General features: G+C 39.6%; 1 protein-coding gene across 3 annotated transcripts; it reads right to left on the minus strand.

Moving 5' to 3' along the window:
- Window positions 1-4,333: 4,333 nt before the first annotated feature.
- Window positions 4,334-19,208, minus strand: LOC306987012 (nuclear GTPase SLIP-GC-like). 3 transcript variants are annotated; one of them, XM_079590904.1, is made up of 18 exons: window positions 19,055-19,208; window positions 16,926-16,958; window positions 16,767-16,829; window positions 15,133-15,443; window positions 13,993-14,205; window positions 12,830-13,024; window positions 12,545-12,723; window positions 12,360-12,399; window positions 12,054-12,137; window positions 7,635-7,728; window positions 7,340-7,476; window positions 7,077-7,250; window positions 6,837-6,994; window positions 5,822-5,945; window positions 5,473-5,581; window positions 4,972-5,102; window positions 4,800-4,884; window positions 4,474-4,658 (listed from the first exon to the last, which is right to left on the minus strand). In XM_079590904.1, the coding sequence occupies exons 2-18, from the start codon at window positions 16,936-16,938 to the stop codon at window positions 4,600-4,602; spliced, it is 2,169 nt and encodes a 722-aa protein (XP_079447030.1). In that variant the 5' UTR covers window positions 16,939-16,958; window positions 19,055-19,208; the 3' UTR covers window positions 4,474-4,599. The 3 variants fall into 3 exon arrangements, with proteins under 3 accessions (XP_079447031.1, XP_079447030.1, XP_079447029.1); XM_079590903.1 differs by having other exon boundaries at window positions 4,972-5,105; XM_079590905.1 differs by lacking the exon at window positions 4,800-4,884 and having other exon boundaries at window positions 4,334-4,658; window positions 4,972-5,105.
- Window positions 19,209-23,318: the final 4,110 nt, after the last annotated feature.

Here is a 23,318-nt window from a genome sequence, read left to right on the forward strand (position 1 = left end):
AATACGGTTGTCACGTCATACAGTGCGAGGGAGCCACTCTGCTAAGTTGTTTCGTGAGCCTTTGGGTAACTTACAGCGAGGGAGATATGAGCTGTGCGTCATCTAAAAGTTCTAAATCTAGTCACTGTTCTCCACCAGAGCGGCTTCCGTCAGTTTTGTGTTCTATGCACGACTTAATGAATTGAGTTTTATATCTTCATCTCAGCCCTTTACATGATCTGTGCCGCTCACACAGCAGCGCTGCACCACTGGAGGAACGCTGAGTTTTACCAGCTTGGGACCACCCTTGGGGCGATCATATTGGGACGAGTACGTCCCCCTCGGTGTGGACGCACTAGCCTATCCATAGAGTGCAGCTCTACGCATTTCCTCCCCTTTGCCTCATAATGCCAACTCTGGCCAGGGTGAGAGAACAGAGCCTGACTCTGATTTTGATAGCACCCAGGTGGCCTAAAACAGAATAGCTCTGGAAATGTACAACCTTCATCCAGACAGGGTTGCCCTCTGAGCCTGGCCAGCAAATGTGTGAACTTAAACACATTGAGGCTCTCCCATGTGTTGTTGGCACTATTCAGAATGCTAGGGCCTCTTCTACATGCCGTCTTTATGACTGTAAGTGCTATGTGTTTATTGAATGGTATGAAGGGCGCCAGTTGATATCACATCAGTCCTAGGTTCCTTTTTCTTTCTTTTATGTCACATTCTTGCGTGGGAATGGTAAACCGTACAGTAAATTAGATGGATCTTTACATTTGCTGTTAAGGCATTTTTAAAGTGAAAAAGTGAATATGACTTGGAATTTGTCCTCTGCATTTAACCCATCCAAGTTAGTGCACACACATTATGAGCAGTGAGTAGAGAACACATACACACACACACACACACACAGCAAACCGTGGGCAGTCACTCTTGCTGTGGTGGCGCCCGGAGAGTGATTGGGGGTTCGGTGTCTTGCTCAAGGGCATATCTGTCATGATCCTGCCTCCTTCTCTGTCTCCCTCTGCTGGTCACACACACACTTATTCACCATCACACTCTCACTTTCTTTACTGACAGCTGTTTTCACTTTCCATTACGCTCATCCCTCTCCACCTGTTCCTTATCTCCTCTCATTATCTTGGCTTATTCTAGCCCTCTCTTTCCCTGTCTTGTTGTCAGATTGTTTGATGTCTCAGATGCACATTGAGCAGAGTTTTTCGCTCTTCATATTCCTGTCCTGTCCTGTCCTGTCCTGTCCTGTCCTGTCCTGTCCTGTCCTGTCCTGTCTGTAAGTTCTATGGAATACTTCTACCGCTGGAATTACTCTGCGCTCGTCCTTGTTCATCCACAGAACCTGCTAAAGGCTGAAACTGAGTTCCTGCTCGGTGCTCGCCGCCTGTATCCAGCTCCTTCTGTTTCTCTGTGATTTACGAGACCCGCTGCATTCTTCACCAGCCTTCTGATCTTCCCTGCCACCGAGGATATTTGTGTCCACGTTATTTTACCAGTCTGCTGGATTCTTCGGTTTGCTGTTTATTATTGAACTTTTAGTTTGGATTAACTGTGGTCAGTCTTTTGTTGCTATTAAAGGAACTGTAATTGTCACTCTCGCTTTTGAGTCCTTTCTAACCTCATCCCAATATCAGTCATTTCCTGCCGGTTTTGAGAATAAACAAAAATAACCTTCGGGTTACCAGTCTGACTCTCTAACCATTAGGTCATAACTGATGATCCTGATAATACCAACCTGTGAAATGATGTGAATATAACAGTACAGAAACACCTAATCTGTAGGATAGAATTATAGAATTACAGTTAAGATGTTAATGATTACAAATGGGGTTTCATCTGAATATTTTCTGTATTCATTTGTTCCTTTGCCTGTTTTTAATGTGCATGATGTCTGCCATTTAAAGGCTGTTTAGTAAAGCAATGCTATTCTGATGCTTCTGATTGGTTATTTAGGCGACAATCAATCAAACAAGAGTTGCCACCATACACTCTAAAAAATGCTGGGTTGTTTCAACCCAATTTTGGGTCAAATATGGACAAACCCAAACGTTGGGTTAAAAACGTAATTTAAAAATGTAAACCCAAAGGCTGGGTTTGTCCATATTTGACCCAAAATTGGGTTGAAACAACCCAGCATTTTTTAGAGTGTAGGGAGAGAATGAAAAATGTGTATCAGTGCTGAAAATTAGAAAGTTATCAAACGTAATCAGTTACATTACTTTAATCAAGTAATTGACACTACTTATTACATTTTAAATAAGGTAACTTGTAATCTGTAACCAATTACATTTCCAAAGTAAATGTTTTAAGCACACTATATAGTAGGGAAGTATTCGATTTCGGACGCAGCTAAGGTGAGACAATACATGACAATACAAAACACTTCAGCGTAAATGTCCCGAATTCAGACACCACCGTACTGAGTTCGTTACAACAACAGATATAAGTAATTAACATTTAGGGACAAAATACTTACAAGAATTTTTGAATAGATGCTGAAATGTACAATACGGACATATTGACAACATCTAAAATGTAAACATTAGGCTATGTATTTATAGCTATAGATGATATTTACATATCTTTAATAACATAAATATATCATCATAGTTTGAAGGAAAAGTTACTTGGACAGTAGACTGTCATCGATTCAGCTGTCAAGTTGAGCAGAGTAAAATTTCTGTTTGCCCTGAAGTGAAAATGATCAAACTTGATGAATGGATGCATGCATATTAAACAATCAAACATCATTATTGCATGTAAAGGCTTCAGGTCTGTTATCATACTGTTACATTTCTGAGGTAACTGAGAATGTTATGATAAAAAATATGATTCAGGAACAATGATATCTTCAGGACAAAGATTAAAAAGTTTTTATCATTAGGTCTGTATATAGTTAATTGATTTGTGTTTACAGAAGCATTAACATTACCATATCTGGGTTCGTGTTTACAGAAGCATTAATATTACCATATCTGGATTTTGATGAGTCACAGTTGTCCATTTTTGTTTGGTTTTTCGTTTAGTGTGTGGAAATGATAAATTATTTTAAAAAAGCATATTTTTGTAAGTAAAAATAAATGAAATGACATCACTAATCAAATCAATGTTGTTCTAAGAATATAGTGAATTAGACATTTTGATCATGTTAATTAATAAAATTGTCATACACCGGTCGGTCTGCGCAGCGCCATTTCAAGTCGAACACACCTTTTATCTCCAGTACTGTCCGGGAATGTGAACAGCTCCAAATAGCGTAATGTGTTGTCATCTTGAGACTGTACAGTAATTACAACGTAGCGAGAATGCGGCATTAAAAATCCTGAGGACATTGATAAGTTTGTTCAGGTGTGTTTGGTTTGGATGTAAAATCTGGGTAAAAGATCTGGAGCTATAAACTCCACAGGGATTAGGTGAAGACTCCGAGCTGTTATCTTGGCAAAATGAGGTTGCACAAAGTATTGAATAAAAGGGTGCCATTAATTGTGGCCAATGTGTATTATAGAGAAACAGTTTTTTCCACATAGTTTTTATTAGTTTTCTTCAATGAAAGTTTAGATTTTTGTGATTTTTTTAATAAAAGATCAAAAGGATTTACAATGCAGATTTATATATTGCTTTTACAATGCAGATTTATATATTGCTCATATTTACCAAGGGTGCCAATAATTTTGACCGACTGTAGGCTATATGTATGTATGTATTATTTATACCACCGTTCAAAAGTTTTGGATTGGGAAAAAATTATCTTCTGCTCAAGGCTGCATTTATTTGATCATAAATACAGAAAATCAAGAATTTTGTGAAATATTTTTACAATTTTGAATAAATATTTTCTATTTGAATTTTAAAATGTAATTTATTCCTGTGATGCAAAGCTGAATGTTCAGCATCATTGCTCCAGTCATCAGTGTCACATGATCCTTCAGAATAATTCTAATATACTAAATGCTGATTTGCTGCCATTATCCCTCACCTCGTATCTTCATCGATCATTCTCCTTACTGCTTTTGAGGGTGTTCCTTACTTAAAAGCCGAATCTACCATGGCAACTACAACCACCAGCTTAGATTGTCTTTTCCAGCTTGCTGTCCTAAATCTAATTCACACTTTTTAAGGGGTATATCTAAGCTTGGGTTGAAGCTGCTTCCTCGAGCCCCTCCACTGCGGACAGCAAGCCAAATACATTTAACCTAAAGATTTTATGGGCAAAGGAACCCGTGAAACAACTTCTCGAAAAACACATCTTCCACCAAACAAACACTTAGAAAAATATACCAACACAGACAAATAAATGCGAGTAAAAAAAAATAAAAAAAATAATATTATATATATATATATATATGGTATGGTAATTTATTTATATTGCACAATTAAATACAATTTACATTGTCCAATGTGCTTTACAATATTAATAAAAATCATAAGAACAAACAACAATACAACAACAGTACATGTATACATTTCAATAGAATACTATAAAGATAAGTGCTTCATATATATATATATATATAAATAAAGATAACATTTGTTGTAAAAACATTTATTAAAAGTGTGTAGCATTTGAATGTATTTGTTTCCTCTGTTGATTGTGCCATTTCTCTTGGGCTACAGTCTCTCCAGTTGTCCTGACAGTCTCTCTAGCTGTTCGGTCTCTCTGGAAACATCTAGAAAAGACATAATACAGGATGTTGTTCATTTTGTTTATTCATGTCTGAGTGCTTGAGATGATTAAGATGAGTTAGTGATTGGGAACAACAAGTCTATATTTCTTTTCTGTGTTGTAGTAGGATGATATTATCTCTTACCCATCAATTTTATATTGCTGGGTTGTGACTGTGAGAGTGCTATTGATGCCTTTAGTCCTGATTCAAGATCATATTTTATGTACAGCTTTACAAAGAAACAAGAGAAGATTCTGTTTAGTCATTGTGAAAAGTAATACATGCTTGCATTACCTCGATAAATGTAAGAACATACCTTTAAGTTATTGAAACTTTTAAGCATTTCCATTTTTGCCTTGTTGAACATGTTGTGTTTTATCTTATCGACTGTGGTTATTAACATTTCTTGCCTTTTCTTCATGGACCCGGTTCCTGTAAATGCTGCAGCTTCTAAAATAAACAACAACCAGTAATTCATTGTTGTTCTCATGGAGACACATTAGAAGAAAAAAATTATTAAAATAATTGTGAAAATAGCAGTGAAAAGGATGGCAAGTAAAGTCTACTGGTCTGACTGAATCTGAAAAAAATACTGTTGATGAAAAGCAACTGGCTTTCGCTGAACAAAATGCATTAAAGTAACTTATTTTTGCCTTCAAATACTGTATTTCATTCCCAAAATTAGTCAGGTTACACTTGCTGTCACATTCAGTAATAGCAGCTCATACGTTGCCACTTGAGTTGAACCTACCAGCAGGTCTTTAACAACTTAAATTATAAAAATAGATCTTGACCTTGCCACAGATGGCTAACTTACGTTTGTAGCAAGAAGCCATTTCCTTCTTAATAGTTTCTTGGATTGATGAGTAGATGACCTTCTTTTTATCAATAATCTCTCTGTTGAGCGATCCCTTCAGTTTAGTTTCCTTTCAAAAGGGGGGGGGGGGGGGGCATAAATGAAACAGTATGTATATGTGTACTGTATATATATATATGTGTGTGTTATATATGTATATCAAGGACTCTGCTCACTTCTGTGCATTTAAACATCAACTGAATACAACTGTAAAACAGTCACTTTAATTGAAAGAAACGTAATTCGCATATTCTTCAATGGAAGTAGACAGACAGAGGACAAGAGCCAGATTACGGACAACTGAACTCACCTCTGTTTTAATGAATTTCTGAATGTGGCGTAACATGGAAGATCTGGAGTTAGCAGAGACACTGTGGCTGATACTGAACTTATCAATCTCCTCCTGCAGTGACTTCCCTGTTTTTCCACTCACCCTGAAGCCAAGAGAAAACAATAGTTGAATTGAATAAAAAGTTTACAGAACATTGTTGTAATCCTTGAGAAATAATCTGATGCAATAATTACAGGAAGGAAATGTAAGATTTGATAATTTTACTTGGATCTTTGAATATCGTTCAACAAAATTAACTTTAAGTCTTTAAGTCACTTCATTTATTTGAACAAAGTTTAATTAAAATATAAAATGTTCAATAACCAAATTCCCAGAACATGCAAACGTATTAATTGCGCACTAATTTGGACCCAGCGTCTTGTGAAGCAACGTCTCGTAATGTTTATGGGGTTAAATGTCCCGTGTCCTGGGGACCGGCAGGAAGCAACTGAATATTTAACATTTTGCTGGAAACCACTGACCCCTGAAACACCAAAGGTGGCGGGGATGGAACAGCGGTGTCATGATGCTGTCGGGAAGGAGCTACTTAATATATTTTTACGTGCCATAAAAGAACATCCATCCATGATAAAAGTAATCGAAACGGCTCTGCGGGGGATTACTAAATAAAGGCCTTCTGAAGTGAAGCGATGTGTTTGTGTAAGAAAAATATCCATATTATGTAAAACTTTATCGGCTAAAATAACTAGCCCTATGTCATACATTAACTCATGATTATCTGTGGATTATTAAGCGTGAATTAATGCATATTAGTTCACCCGTATTGTAAAGTGTAGAACCTATTAAAATTAATCTGGTGTGGTCATCTGTTTCTTTCTGGGCACCAGAGTCATTTGCTGGTTTACTGCACATGCAATCTACAGTTGGTGCACATTTACAATCTTGATAGTAACTGACCAAGCATTGTGGGTTGTTTTCATTTCATTTTATTCTAAAAGGGGACGTAGAAATAGAATGATAAATAAGCTCTTACGGAAAAATCTTCTTGAAATCTTCTTGAAGACACTCATGAAGGTTTTTGGCCAATGCCTTGTTTAGGTCTAGGTATACATCCCTATTTTTCGACAAATAGTCCCCTCCATTCTTGCACAAAGATTGAAGGATTTTATGGAATCGTCTTCCATCCCTGTTCTGAGTGACAACACAAAAAATACAGTGTTAAAATGGCAAGAAAATGGTGATTCATTTTGTAGAATATAAAAATCACACTTACGAGTACTATCTGGTCCTTTGTGTTAGCAACACATGATTGCTTTGATTTGTCCACTCCCTCTGAGAGCCGTTGTTCCAGAATCCTATTAATCTTGTCAAAACTGTTGTCCAATTCTTTCAGTGCCTTCTTTAAGTTATTCTTTAAATCCATGTGAATGCTGTCTCTTGTTTCATTCTAAAACACAACCATCCAACAGGAGAGAAATACAGAACTATACATTTTTATCATACATTCTGGAAAAATCTGCATGTGAAATATCATACCGTTTTCTTTTCTGTATCCTTTTGGACACTTTGAATCAAGGACAAAACTCCCTTTGCTTCATTGACATAATCCCTGGTCTGTTCTCTCTTTATGTTCTTGTTAAGAGTCCTCAGATCATCCTGCAGCTTTGGGATATCTACAGATATACACAGTTTCCAAAACACAAGGGTATGATTTAGATTCATTTCATCAGAGCTTTGCCTGGTTCATAAATTATTCATCTTCAGATTAATCAGAAATATATATATTTTTGTCATGAATAATGGTAAAATAAAGGCAATGGGGATAGTTTACCTGTATCACGAGGTTCAAGATTTAATTTGGGGTCAAAGAATGCCTTGGAACTTACAGTAAAAACTTGAAAATCATTGTCAGTGCTGAATATTTTCTAAAAAATAAAGAAATAAAGAAAAGATTAATAGACATAGTATTTAAGAAAACTTATTTGGGTTGTAACCCCGGTTCCCTGAGAAGAGAACGAGACGCTGTGTCAGTTGCTGATGCTATGGGGACTTGAGGTGTCTGAAGCACATGTGAAATCACACCAAAATGTTTGGCTGATAGTAGTGTGACGTCACATGGACCGTAAAATACGTACCCCCCAGACGTTCCCTTTTCGAGGGAACTCAGTTAATGATGCTATGGGGATGTTAATACCCTACGCCATGCTGTCCAATTTCTGCCTGTCCGATGTGAAAGTCTCCAAGCACAAACTTGCCAGACTAAGCACTGAAGAACTCGATGGACCTCAACCCAGAGTGTCAGGACATCATGTGACACCACAGCCTTGTTCCCTAGAAAGTTCAGTGTTATAGGCACTAGGAGATTATCATCCCTCGAAAGAGAATCAGGGAAGAACGAGGCTTCCCACTGCAAACTCATTATAATGAGTGCATCCAGCTCCCTCAAGAGCCGAATCCGCAACACTTTATAATAAGTATGAAAAGTACTTACAAGTCATATATATATATATTAATACTAAAGCACTTAATGTTGGTTTAGAGCACCCCAGCTGCTCCCGACGAGCTGGATGGCGTCTTGCATGGCTGACACCGCCGTCGGTGTATGAATGGGTGAATGTGAGGCAACATGTAAAGCGCTTTGGTGGCCATTGGGTCTTAGCCTGGTAATACCAAACTCTGCTACTTCGCTTTGCTTCATAGACAGAGTCTGGCATGGCATCATTGAAAAGTGTTTTCTTTATCGCGGGGGGGGGGGGGGGGGGGGGGGGGGGCTCGTCTGAAGTATAAAATCATTGGTTACCCGTAAGCCAATCACATAACGTTTGGTTATGCGCCAGCTCAGCAGCATCGAACTGCCACTGTAACCACATTATAAATAATGCGAAAACGAAACCATCGAGAGAAATACCGGAGTGAACATGGCTGTCAACGACTTTTGTAGATTATGTGATGTAAATCTACGCATCCACGGCACAATAGGGGCCTCTAAACTATTATTTGACAGTAAAAAGAAACAGGAAAATATTTGCAGCCAATTGTCAAAGTTAGGATTAGTTATGTCAAACACAGCTCTTTGTTCATTTCGAGTCTGTCCGAAATGCTGCAACTTAATTGCAAGATTACAGCATGACATGGCAATATTTACGAACTGGAAAAAAAAGGAGACACTGACCTGTCAAAAGGGTGCCAGTTCGAGCTCGACAGATAAAAGAGACCTAGATATCACATATCGACATCACCTCCATTCAAAATGTTTACCAAACACTCTTCTTGTTCGCCCTTCAGTTTGGAAATGCCGGGAATATTCTCCACAACATAGCGAATTTCATCCCTTGTCTCCATATCCGCGGTCGTTTTCGATTTCCCCAATCTCAAACTCGCCGCTTAGCGTCTACGTCACGGCTCTCAGCCCGCTCTCTGTTCGTTGATTGGCCGGCTGTTTTCAGGCCGGAGGAAAACTGAGAGACATGTCGATGTCTCAGACTAAGTACAGAAGCGAAATGAAATTGAGCGGAAGTCAGGCTAATTGGGTCTGTGAAAGCGCTATATAAATGCAGTCCATTTACCATTTTATATATATATATAAAATGGTAATGCCCGCTCCTATTTCTGACCATTAATGCCCGCCCCTTCAACAAGTGTGTCCTACTCCCGCCTGCATCCGCAATGTTTCCTGTCTTGACCCGCAACGTTCTGTTAAAGTTTGTAGAAATTGTAAAAATTACACAAACATCAAGGCTATTTAAACGTTCAAAATAACAGAGTTATGGCACAGTGACAAACTCAGAAAAATATAAACGGCACTTCATGACAAAAAAAATCATCTATAGAGGAAGAGAATGTTACTGATCGACTGCAGAGAAATGAAGCCTAGCGCAAGTTCTGCCAGGAAGACTCAATCGTTAACGTCACTTATTACCTTCTCATCTATCCAATAACCCCCCCCCCCACACACACACACACACACACACACACACACATTCCTCCATGGTTAGTGACATCACCAACCCTAGAATTTACATAAACCCATCCCCCTGAACACGATTTAGATGATTATCAAGACGGAATATGCTAATCAATGACTAGAAGATAACTACACATAAGCTACATAAATTCATCAACTAACCATTCAGAAATATTCTGTTGCATTCCACATGTTGTTACTTCTTATTGAGTCTCTCCATCATTGTCTGAATCCGGTTTGAACATAAAAGGCTAAAAGGTTTTGAAATTTTCAGTGCATGTCTGTGTGAGTGGAAGCTGTTGAAGCTCCGCCCCCTGTGCCGGGAGCAACAGCTCATTTGCATTTAAAGGAACAGACACAAAACGGTGCGTTTTTGCTCAGCCTCAAAAAGTGACAGATTTAACATGCTATATAAAAATATCTGTGGGGTATTTTGAGCTAAAACTTCACATACACACTCTGGGGACATCAGAGATTTATTTTACATCTTGTGAAAAGGGCATTATACCACCCCTTTAAAGAGGTGGTTTACTGCTTTTTTTCTTTGCATGATTGTGTTTATGGGGTGCAATATAACATGTCTTCGTCTTTTTTTTTTTTTTTTTAAGCCTTATTTTTCATAAATTTCACCTTTATTGTAAACCGCTTTCTCCTCTGTCATTTGAACGACCGGTTGACTTCCTGATTCTATGAAACCACTCCCTCAGAAACAGGCAATGGCCTCAGATTGGTTAGTTGGGCCGGTGTGTTGTGATTGGCTAAACTGCGTAGTGCACGTTGTCCGGAAACTTCACGCCCATCACGCCCATTACCTTTACGGGCGAAAGTTGCATGTGCTCCGGTCAAATGTAAATAATGGTGTCAATGCTGCCGTGTCAGTTTGAGCCAGAATCAGACCCAGAAAGCGGCAATGAAGAGAGTCAAGCAGAACCTCCCCAAACACGGCTCTTACAAAACGTCTCTGAATGGTAACATTTTTTTTATTATTATTATTCTATTCTATTCTACTATTATTATATAATAATTTCGATACGCTGCTAACTTGAAAATGCCACTGCTGCTTGTTAGCTTTTGAGATACGGGTTTCTCCTGATTAAACATTTAATATAACTGAATAAATGACTGAGTAATTTTAATAAATGACTGAAGTTTGCTGTTGCGATTACATATAATTTTTTTTAACTTTTACACGTGTCTTATACACACAAAATAGCATCGAACTAACTGGCTACTATAAACAAACAGCGTTGGCATTGGTTTACGTTCTTGATCAAATCGAAAAATTACGTCATAAAGTATACATGGAAAATACATTTACAAAATTAGTACATAATTACAAATTCAGGTCCAAAATGTTTGTACGCGTTAGACACACGAAATAGCATAATTAAGTGGCTATAACGCCAGCGCTGGCATTTGTTTAACTTACGTCCTTGATAAAACTAAAACATTACGTCTGAAATTATACATGCAAATACAATAAAATTATTAAGTCTTACTTACAGGTTGTGGCCCAACAACTGTTGCCTCAGGTTTTAAAGTTGGAACTGCTTCATGTTTTAGTAACAGTTTCTTGTTTAATCCGGCATTGAATTCGTGGAGATTCTGGAAGCTGTCTTCCGTAAAATGCGCAGCACAGAGAGATAAATTACGATTGTAATATTCAGGAACATAATCAAACATAAATTTTAGCCATTGTTGACGAACTACAGCGTCCGTAGGACACCGAACACAGAAGACCTGACAGCTGGGTGAAAATAGCACACTTTAGACAGCATGGCTTTCCGCAGAAATATGGCCATGCCCCCTTTTTTGCATATTCCGGAGGGAGGGTTGATGTAAATGTATGGGTTAGTCACGTATAAAACCCGGGAAGTATCTCGTTGTAGTCCCATTCGAGTCGTTTTTGTAGGCGTTAAACTTCCTGATTTTTAAAAGACGATATCTCTGCTTATGTTGAACTTTCAGCGCAGCAACTTTGCAGATACTGTTCATGCACCAACAGCAACATTACACACTATTTAAAATGAAAAAAGTGAAATCGCAATCAACCACCCCTTTAAGACATAAAAGCTCATGCACATGCCTTTATATACTCATGCGTACTACATGTGGCATTATAAGATTGCTGTCAGCCAAAAAGATTGCTGTGATTTCACAGATGCTTCAGACACCAGGTTATGTGGGAAGCATCCCCTTAGCATCAGCAACTGACAAAGTGTTGAGTTCCCTGTAGAAATCATTGAAAATATTGATGAAAATAAGGAAAATTATGAAATATAAAACCTTAATATCAGATTTGTCAAGCCTTTCTTTGACATCCGTCTTGGCATGTTCATTTCTATGAAGAATGCAAGAAATGTTCGGATTCTGAAGAATGATTAAAAACACCAATGTATGAATATGAATTCTCTAATATATTGTGAAATCTGATTCAATAGTTGATTATGCATTATATATATTATAGCAGATTTTAATTTTCCTCAGTAAATTGTATACATTTGTTAAATTGCAGTTACAATGATATGAAAAATCTCATTGACCAGCAAATTTACTCAAGGAGCAATGAATGCAATCTTAAATTTTCCAAACCTTGTTCATTTTGAGTTGATGTCTTGTAAGCCTTGCAGATCTAAAAAAAAAAAAAAAAAAAAAAAAAAATCAGAAGTCACAAAGTTTTTTTTATTTTTTTTAAATTCTATTTGCTGTACCTCATGTCAGACTTAGAATTAGATCATTTTGCAGCCCTGTATTTTTATGTGTATATCACAAAATACCTAATATAGCCCGGTACATTGATCTCATCCGTCTTTGTACAGATGAAATTAATGTGCTTGCACTTTCCACCTGGTCCCAATTCTTCAATACAGTGCTTTAAAATCCCCCAGGGTTCTTTGTCTTTGATTGCTCGATTGATAGCACTTACTATCCAAACAAAAGAGCATTCTCTCAGGTTCTACAGAATTTGAAATAGTGATTTAGATGAAATTGTTAGTAGCATAATTGATTGTGCGTTTCTATGATATCAAAATGTTGGTTTCAAAAGAGTATTATATACTTACAGATTTCCACAAACCATCTCTAGTCTTATTGCAGTCTCCCGTCCCAGGAATATCAACAAGCACAATATGTTCCAGCAGTTCGTGACAATCTGGAATTTTGATTGTCACACTCTTCACAAGCGGCCAGTACCAGCCACCAGGACTGACCTCACTGTGTTGTATGTAAGATGCAACATCATTGGCAAATTCAGTGACCTGTGGAGACAATCAAGTTTTTTTTATTCACAAGCAAGACTAAATACATCATTATACATTTAATATTGTTATACAAAATCTGGTGTTAAAAATTTAACATATTGGGCCCTATTTTAACGATCTGAAACGCAAGTGTCAAAGTGCAAAGCGCAAGTAACTTTGTGGGCGGATCCCGGCGCTGTTGCTATTTTCCCAGAGGGATAAACGACTCTTGCGCCCGACGCAAATCTAAAAGGGGTTGGTCTGAAGTAGCTTCATTATTCATAGGTGTGGTTTGGGCGTAACGTGAAATAAACCAATCAGAGCGTCCTCTCACATTCCCTTTAAGAGCCGGCGCGCTTGTTCCAACGCAGATTGCTATTATAACGGCAGATTTGCCGGCGCACGCCAGGAGCGGTTCACAGCACAGAAACCCACCCAAATGAGCTTCGGTTAAACAGGCGTATAATTTGGGTAGTAAATGTGTAGCCTAATCTAGATATTTTTTTATTTTTTATTTAGATAGATCTTTTTCACATCTTCACGGACACAACAATGATTTCCCTCGTGTGTTAATATTTTTTGCCTTGTAATAATGTATGATTTGCAAAAATGAAAACTGCTGCATCTGTTTATATTAGAGAATCAAAGTGGATGCGCGTTAACATTATGGCCAAGCACGCGCCCTTAAAATACCATATCATGCGCAATGCGCCACTGTCTTTAGACTGTTTTTTTCCTGGTCAATGGCGCAATTGCTTTCTAAAACTGGAAAATAGCAACATGGAAGTTTTGCGCCGGAACACGCCTCCTCTTTGCGCTGAACCGCCCCCGCGAGCGCAAGTTCATTTCCTAATTTACCGACGTGCGTCTGTGGAGGGAAAAGTCCGCTGTGCGCGGGTGCAAAATAGGAATGATACATGCGTCGGTGTTCAAAGTCAATTGCGCTGGGTGCAAGATAGGGCCCTTAGTCTCATCTAAAAACTTACATTAAAGTTTGAGATTGTTTTCTTGTTGAAAGAAGAGGTTTCAATCTTAGCAAATTTGTCATCGTTCTTGAGCTCTTCTAATGTTTTCTTGTCTGCATCGGCTCCATACAGTGCAGTGATCTTTTCTACAGCAGTTTCCAACAAGTCATCATTCCTGTCCTCACTTTCATCAGACAAAACTCTGAAAAGATCTTTGAGCTCTTTCTCCCACTCCTGCAGAGGGACAATATAGAAAATGAAGCTTTATTTCCCTCTGTCTATCTGATTTATATTTGCAGTTATTCAACAATAAAAGTAAATAAATATATAAGTAAAGTTTGATGACAAACTTTGATGTTGGCTTGACAACGCCAGGTCTGAAAGATTTATTCAGAGAAAGTAAACATTTGTAGCATTTTGTTAGCATGTTACCAGCATGAATTAGTATGTTTTGCTAACACGTTTTAACAGGTTTTGATAACATTAATTATCATGTTGCTAATTTTTTTGAACACACTGTTAGCATGAAATAGCATGATAGCATGTTTTAAAAACTTGCTAGCATGATTTAACATGTTACTAGCATGTTTTATCATGCTGTTAGCATGATTTAGCATGTTGCTAGCATGTTTTAACATTCTGGTATGCTGTTAACATGTTGTTGTTAACATGTTGCTATCACGTTTTAGCATGAATTAGCACGTTGCTAACATGATTTAGTAAGTTACTAGCATGCTGTTATATGTTTGACCATGTTGTTAGCATTTTGCTAGCATGATTTAGCATAAATTGGCATGTTGCCTAGATGATTTAACATGTTGCGAGCATGTTTTAAAATGTTGTTCTGGGATAGTCATTAAGATTTGCTAGTGATAGACAGCTTTAATATTCTATAAGTCTTATTGTTCAAATGTTTTGCCCCCCTCATTGAAAGTCTGAAAAAGTTTGAAAAAGATTTTCAAAGTTTTGATAGTACGTTTATCGAAAATTGAAGTTGGATCAGTTAGAAAAGATATAGCTCGCCGAGTCAGATCAAGTCTGTGGTCTGTCCCGAGTTTTGGTGTTTACATTTTTACAAATAATACTAAGCTTTAATATTAGATCAGTATTGGCTTTGTCAAGCCAATCTAACTAAAAGCATGGTAAGATAACTGAGTAAACCTCTTTAGAGAAGAGTTCAATCTCTGCTATGTAGTTGGCATCATCCAGATTGGCTTCCACCTGAGTAACAATGGCTGTACAGGCACCATAACTATCACATGGCAGAAGATCCCTTTTCTTCAGGACTGCATTCAATAAGGAACTCTTTCCATCTCCTGATTTTCCAAAAATCCCTATGGTTACTTTCTTCTTTCTGACTTTATCCATTTGATTTATCTTTGAAATGATGTCACTGTGCATCATGAAAGCTTGATCTAAGTTATAAGTGACTGTTTTCATGATTTTCTTTGCATTCTCCATGATCTCCATAACTGTGGGAAATGAAGAAGAGAATCACAATGCATTATTTAAATTACATTTACTTAATGAAACAATGTGCAGAGCATTATGTAACAGCTCATCATAATCCAGTTAGCCCCTGCTGATATGTGCCATAACTACCAGTATATGGGCAAACCTCATCTTTCTCCATTGACAATTATTCAAGGCCATTCATATTTCTGATCAAATATATTTTTTTAAAGAAACATTTAAATCACAGATTTAATTGTAGGGTACAAGCAACAGGGCTAAAGGTTCCACGGGGTAAAAGGCTCATTCCAAGTCGTTTAATTTATCACTTAGGCCTTGTCCACACAGAGACACGTTTATCTGTACACGTAGAAATGTTGGGCATTTTGGGAGCCTGAAACCGCTACGTCTGTCTTTATTTGTGTTGGCCATGTGCTCCTCTGTTCCTGCCTCCTTGTTTCCCAGTACCACGACCTCTTGTCTAGTAGAGTTCTTGTTTGTCTGAGTGTTGTCACCTGTTCCTCATGTTCTTTGCTCGCTTGTTGAGTCCTCGTTTGCCTGAGTGTGTTCACCTGTTCCTTGTCTGAGTGTGCTCACCTGTTCCTCTTGGTCTCAGCTCCCTTTATATTGCTGTCTCAATTTAGGGGCTGCATTCTTTGAAGGCCGCGTCTTTCGAAGTGCGGTCACAGTCTTCGCAGGACGCACCAAGACTCATTTAAAGGGGAAACTATAGCCGAGTGCGTTACCGCGGCGCAACGAAGGCTGTCCCAATTTGAAGGTCCTTCGAAGGCTCCTTCAATATGCGGCCTGCAAATGTGTCCTTCTCCCGTCAATGCAGGATACATCCGAAGGATCGCTGTTGCGCTGTGACGCAATCGGCCTTCGGAGGATGCAGCCCCTGAATTGGGACACAGCTTTTGTGTTCTCTTGCCCTCATGTTTTTATCAGTTCGTTATATACTTTCTATGTGCCATAAACTTTGTGTGGTACGTTGTTTGTTTAACAGTCTACTGTTGTTTCTAGCTTACTTTAGTCTCACCTTGTCTCTCGTCATGTACTTGCTGTGTTGTTTGTCCTCCAAGCTGAGCTTCCCTGGCCACTAACACCATCAGCCAAACAGCAAGACCGGTGAGGTCATTATTCGTGCCCTGACAGTCGATCCTCTTGTACTGTGTGATCCTGCCTGGCACTTACTGTTTTCCTCCAGTCTCTTGCTGCCATTCTGTGTCTACCCTCCCTCATACTGTCTGCCTAGTTTGGATTCAGTGGTCGCTCTTTCAGTCTGCCTGTCTTTGTGCCTCATCCCTGCCAAAAACTGCCAAACCAATTCAGATTTTACTTGCCTGTAGTCAATGGTGTCTCTCTGCTCGAGTTAGACGATTCATGATCACGCTTTCTTTTAGTACCTATGAGAGAATTAATTGCACTCATTACATTTCCTCAATCACTGACTGTAAAGCATACACACAATGATATTTTATTTATTTGAGAAATGTTTATACCTTGGCTAGCCATTGTGAGATCGATGAAAAGTCCTGTAGAGGAAAAAAAAGCATACACTCAGATCAAAGACATGGGCTGCGTCTCAATTCACATACTCTCCGTCCTAAATAGTAATCAAAAGTAGAATTATTACGTCCCAAATTGTAGTATGTTGAAATGAATTTTCTAAAGCCACCCGGATGGTCTATTTCCGGTCAGAATCTGAAGTGCAGATCGATGTGCACTCTAACGGCTGATATTGCCCACCACAACCATCGCGCGATGAACGAGGATTCGGTTAGCACTACAAACACGAGTGAAAAGTGTAAAAAAAAAAAACTACGGGCATGGAGGACGCGTGAGTCCAGCGGTTATATAGAGAGGTTTAGATAAAGGGGTTTGAGTGATTAATTATCAGTATCTAACCTGACGAAAATATATTTATTCAATGTTGTCTACATTATCTTGCATCTGCAGCAGCTTGTGAACTTTTGTAAAGAGACGTTTAGCCATTAACTTTTAAATGCATCATTACATTCAAATTGCAAACACATGAGGAGAGTCTCACGAAAGCCCGGCGACTGGCAGATGAACGTGTTTCTGCATTTCTCTCCGAAACGGTAGGTTTTGAGAGGAACCTAATCATTCAGTCCTGAATGTCAATCATTATTACGAGAAAATATATTATCAATATAATAATTCATTATATTTACATTTATTATTAACTTGGCAGGTGATTTCATCCAAATATCCTGCAAGGATTATTAACTAAACTCAGTAGCGTACCATAGGGTTTCAGTCAGGGCCTTCAGTAACAATCTCCACTACTACATTATTACTTGGTAATGCAATATTTGACTTGACTTGACTTCACTTGACATGGCAGACTTTATTGTCATTCAGAATACAACAAGTGTATACAGAACGAAATTTCGTTTGCAATACAAATTTCTGAACACAATTGTGTATGTCAGGCCATAAATTCCCCAAAACTATGCATGGATGCTTGTTTTGGTGTTGCCACCCTTCATAGACATCATGCCACCCTATAAATAATTTTCTAGATATGCCCCTGAATGTACAGTAAAGAATGTGTGTATTGCTAATGTCATTTTCGCAAGTGTAAAGAAATGTATTGCTGAGTAAATAGAGCAAATAATATAACAGTTAACGCAAGTAGAAGCAAGACATGCATAAATGTAGAGATAATGTGTTTCAATAGTGATTATAAAAGGGGACCTTTAGAGCTCTCAGGGGTGGAAGATCTTTTGGGGAGAGAGAGGAAGCAAGCAAGCGGAAGCCAGCTTCAAGACCACATCCTCAGATTACAGCTCACAAATCACATAAATATTTATGATCATTTCATGTTGTGTTTTTAGTGTATTTTTTGATCATTGTCCCACAGCAAACAAAATAAATATGACATGATGTAATGGTTAAACAATTAAAGAAATGTTATTCATTTTTAAACATTAAAGTGTAGGGGAGAGCGGGGCACATAACACTTTTTGCCTTTCTCATTATGTATAAATTCACTTGGGGTTCAGAGTATTTATTTTTTCCCCGCATTGATTTCACACGTCTAGTACAATTGTGGTTTTGTTTCATTAATACAGTGTATACTTTTTTTTTCATGATTTTACCCCGAAAGAATGGAAGTGAAATGTGACAACATGCCCTATAGGTGGGACATGTAATCTGATCTAATCAAAAAATTATACAAGAGTTTATAAACACACCACAAAACAGCTATACAGAATTGTTCAAAACATAATAATAATTAATAATTTCTGAACAATGACTCTGTCTTTATTCACTCTTTTCTCGTGGTTTCTCAATAGAATGTATAAGTATATAATAGAAGTTCTAACAGTGGCACAGTTCAGTGATATCTTCCAAATATTTTTTAATGTTGGTGCTATTTTTTCCATGTGGAAAGTTTCAAACCATGTGTTACAATAAGCCCAGCGTTGGGTTGTGCCTCGCTCACCCCTATTTTTGTTTAACATTATATAGTCAGTGTGTGTATACAGGATACATATATATATATATATATATATATATATATATATATATATATATATATATATGTATATATATGTATATATTTGAGTCAAATTTAAACATCATAGTTTGAAGGAAAACTTACCATATATCTCCAGATAGAGTCTGTTGAACAGGAGACTGTCGTCGATTCAGCTGTTAAGTTGAGAAGATATGATGCACTAATGCACTGTTTGAAAATTGTTTCCTTGTATATCACATTTCCTGCACATGCCACACCCTTACCTTCATTTCTACATAAGTGTGCTGGGAAAAAAACAGCAGAACGGAAATGTCACGTTGTTGTCAGTTTACATTGTCTACATGTTTCCAGAGCTCCTCACAAAGTTCTGCAATTGGTGATGAAGCAATGAACATTTGAGCATTAATTCTGACAATTTGGATTACAGCGCACAAATAAAATGATCAATATTTATGATCATGTGTTTTTAGTGTATTTTATGGTCACTGTCTGTAGGGAACAGCCGAGCACAAGCTAACACTTTTTGACTTTCTCAGTTTGTGTAAATCCACATGGGGTTTGGAGAATTCATTTCATTCCACATTCATTTCACAAGTCTAGTACAATAATGTGGGTTTGTTTCATTATTACAGTGTTTACTTTTTCTTTATTTAGTACCCTGAAAGAATGGAAGTGAAATGTGACAAACTGACCCATAGCTGGGGCACATTTTAACTTATGAGGGGCATTTTGTAAAATGACCATATGACAGCTTAAAATATTATCTGATCTAATGGAGAGAAGAGAAAAACTAAAATATGTTGTCAATAAAATTTACTTTGAACTCATTGCAAATAGGGCCCCATTCCTGGGACAGCCCTGATCGCAACAGCATAGTTCAAAACAATGTGGGCAAATACACAAAGGAAAATTCAGACATTATGTATGACCTTGTCTTTCATATTTTTTACTATTACCTTATTTTTTTTAAATGAAAATAAAAAAACTCATGATTTTTACAGTATACATGTATAGTACAGGGGAGGGGGGGGGGGTCTCAAAACATGCTGTAATTATATAGGGAACCCTGTGAGTGATTATTGTTACGGAAGCAGACGGACAACAAGGTAAATAGTGATTATAAAGTTTAATTAAACAGCAGAGTATCAGGATAACTCAACGTGCAGAAATGGGTGAGAATCAGAGTTCAGATATGGAGAATTCTTCAGTGCAATCCGTGAATGAATAATAGAGATTTCCTTAGCAGGAACGGCGGGAGGAGATTTCCAGAGTGGATTCAAACTTCGTTAGAAGAGGCTGACAGGCTGACGGCACACACTCACGCACCACTTGACTGGACTGAATGGCTTACGGCTCGCACCCCACTGAAGAGAAGATCTGGACAGACTGGAATCGGCACAGAGAACTGGTAAGTAAACACAGGTAAGTTTAGTTAGTGACACTCGTAGAAAGAAGCACTATGAGTCCGCTTCGTATGAACGAGCCCGGACAATGAGAGGTGCGTGGTGTGTGCTTATGAAGCAGAGTGGTTGATGGGGTGCAGATGTGTCTCGTTAGAACTCAGGTGACTGTGATCGCTGGGTGATTGTGGTGGAAGAACCTGGCCAATCCGTGACATTACCCCCCTCCCCAGGGCCCGCTCCTGAGGGCCGGGGTCTCCGGCGCCGTGGTGGTCTTCCTCGTCCACGAGGTCCAGGGTACTGAGGATGGTTGGAATGGAACTCTTCCATGAGCGTGGGATCTAGGATGTCGACTCTTGGGATCCATGATCTCTCCTCTGGTCCGTATCCTTCCCAGTCGACGAGATATTCCAATTGACCACCACGACGTCGGGACTGCAGGATTTCTCGAACGTAGTAGATGGAGCCTTCTTCCAGCATCAAGGGGGGAGGAGGTTCCTCTTCGTGGCCAGGTTCTGTAGAGGGAATAAGAGGTTCGTGAAAGGGTTTGAGCAAGGAAATGTGAAATGTGGGGTGAATTCTGTATTGCGGTGGTAGCTGGAGTTTGTAGGTGACGGGATTGACCTGTTCCAGGATGGTAAAAGGGCCAACAAACCTGGGACTGAGTTTTTTGGAGGGCAGACGCAGACGTATATCGCGAGTGGAGAGCCAAACCTTATCTCCCGGAACATAGACTGGGCCCGAAATCCTCCTCCGGTCAGCGATTGTCTTGGATCTGCGAACTGCCCTCTGCAGATGATGGTGAGCTTCGTCCCAGACTCTCTCGCTCTCTCGGAACCAGTAATCCACTGCGGGGACCTCAGATGGTTCACCATCCCAGGGAAATAGAGGAGGTTGGAATCCAAGAACACACTGGAATGGTGTGAGGCCGGTCGTGGGTTGCCGCAGTGAATTTTGGGCATACTCTGTCCAGCCCAGAAACTGGTTCCAGGAGTTCTGGTGGCCATTACAGAAGGTCCTGAGGAACCGTCCTACTTCCTGGATCTTCCTCTCCGTCTGGCCGTTGGTCTGAGGGTGGTAGCCAGAGGAGAGACTGACTGTCACACCTAGGAGCTTGAAAAACGACTTCCATACCCGGGATATGAATTGGGGTCCCCTGTCCGATACAATGTCTTCTGGGATCCCATAATAGCGAAAAACATGATTGAAGAGAAGTTCGGCGGTCTCCAGGGCAGTGGGAAGACCTCTTAGTGGTAATAGCCTGCAGAACTTAGAAAATCGATCTACTATGACGAAGATGCAGGTGTTTCCATCCGATGAAGGTAAATCAGTCATGAAGTCTACTCCTAGGTGTGACCAGGGACGGTTAGGAATTGGCAAGGGATGGAGCTTTCCTGCAGGTAGATGTCTTGGACTTTTGGACATTGCACACTCCTTACAACCTTGTACATACCTCTTCACATCTCTTGCCATACCCGGCCACCAGAAGCGCTCGGATAGCAGCGAGAGAGTGTTGTTGACCCCGGGATGCCCAGTGCCCAGAGAGGTGTGAATGGTGTGAATGAGATCTACCCGTTGTGTCCTAGGGATGAACTGACGATTAGGTGGGCAGCCCGGTGGAGGTCGTGGATTAGGAGTGGCGACGGCTGGAGGAGCAGACCATTCGATGGGACTGATGATGATATCTTCGGGTATAATGTTGGTGGTTGTCTCGGGAGTTTCTGGAGAATTTTATAATCTGGATAAAGCATCGGCACGGACATTCTTAGGACCAGGACGGTAAGTAATGGAGAAGTGGAATCTTGAGAAGAATAATGACCATCTGGCTTGACGGGGACAAAGTCCTTTTGCATCACGGAGGTACTGGAGGTTTTTATGGTCAGTGATAACTTGGAATGGATGGATGACACCTTCCAGCCAATGTCGCCACTCCTCCAGGGCGAGCTTGATGGCCAGGAGTTCACGGTTGCCGATGTCGTAATTCCTCTCCGCCGGGCTGAGCTTCCGGGAGAAGTAGGCACATGGATGGAGTAATTCAGGTGTCCCATGAAGTTGAGAAAGGACGGCTCCAACTCCAGAAGTCGAGGCGTCCACCTCCACGACGAAAGGAAGCTCAGGATCTGGATGCGTCAGGAGGGGTGCTTGTGTGAAGGCAGATTTGAGGGATTGGAAGGCTGCGGCCGCTTCAGGAGTCCAGAGGAGACTTTTCGGTTTTCCTTTGAGCAAGTTGGTGAGTGGAGTGGTGATGATGCTGTAACCTCGTATGAAACGTCTGTAAAAGTTTGCGAATCCAAGAAATCTCTGAAGTTCCTTGATCGTGGTGGGTTCTGGCCAGGTAGTTACTGCAATGACCTTCCTCTCATCCATGCGGACCCCCTGACGGTCAATGAGGTAACCTAAGAACTGGACTGATGGGAGATGAAAAGAACATTTCTCTGCCTTCAGGAAGAGGTGGTGAGCTCTGAGTGTGTGGAGGACCTCCGCAACGTGGTGACGATGTTCGACTTCACTCCGGGAGTAGATGAGGATGTCATCTATATAGACGACCACGAAGCGATGCAGAAACTCCCGAAGGACCTCATGTATGAAGTTCTGAAACACGGAAGGGGCGTTGACCAGACCATAGGGCATAACCAGATATTCATAGTGGCCAGTAGGGGTCACAAAACCGGTCTTCCATTCATCCCCTTCTCGTATTCTCACCAGGTTGTAAGCGCTGCGGAGGTCCAACTTAGTGAAGATGGTAGCAGAACGAAGTTGCTCGAGGGCCGCAGGAAGGGGATATTTGAATTTGACTGTACCGTGGTTTAGGGTCCGGTAATCAATGCATGGCCGCAGCCCTCCATCCTTTTTGGCAACAAAAAAGAAGCTGTATGCTGCGGGAGATGTAGAATGCCGAATGTACCCTTGATTGAGAGCTTCCTGTATATACACTCCTCCATGGCCTTGGTCTCTGGAAGTGACAACGGGTAGATCTTACCTCTGGG

The sequence above is a fragment of the Phoxinus phoxinus genome (assembly GCF_949152265.1).
Source record: "Phoxinus phoxinus genome assembly, chromosome: 19".
Taxonomy (NCBI): domain Eukaryota; kingdom Metazoa; phylum Chordata; class Actinopteri; order Cypriniformes; family Leuciscidae; genus Phoxinus; species Phoxinus phoxinus.

Coding starts and splice junctions, on each gene's coding strand:
- LOC306987012 (XM_079590903.1), bottom strand. Junction 12,400..12,544: donor AATGTACCGGGCTATATTAG/GTATTTTGTGAT, acceptor TTTTTTTTTTAG/ATCTGCAAGGCTTACAAGAC. Junction 4,885..4,971: donor AAAGTTTCAATAACTTAAAG/GTATGTTCTTAC, acceptor TTCTTTGTAAAG/CTGTACATAAAATATGATCT.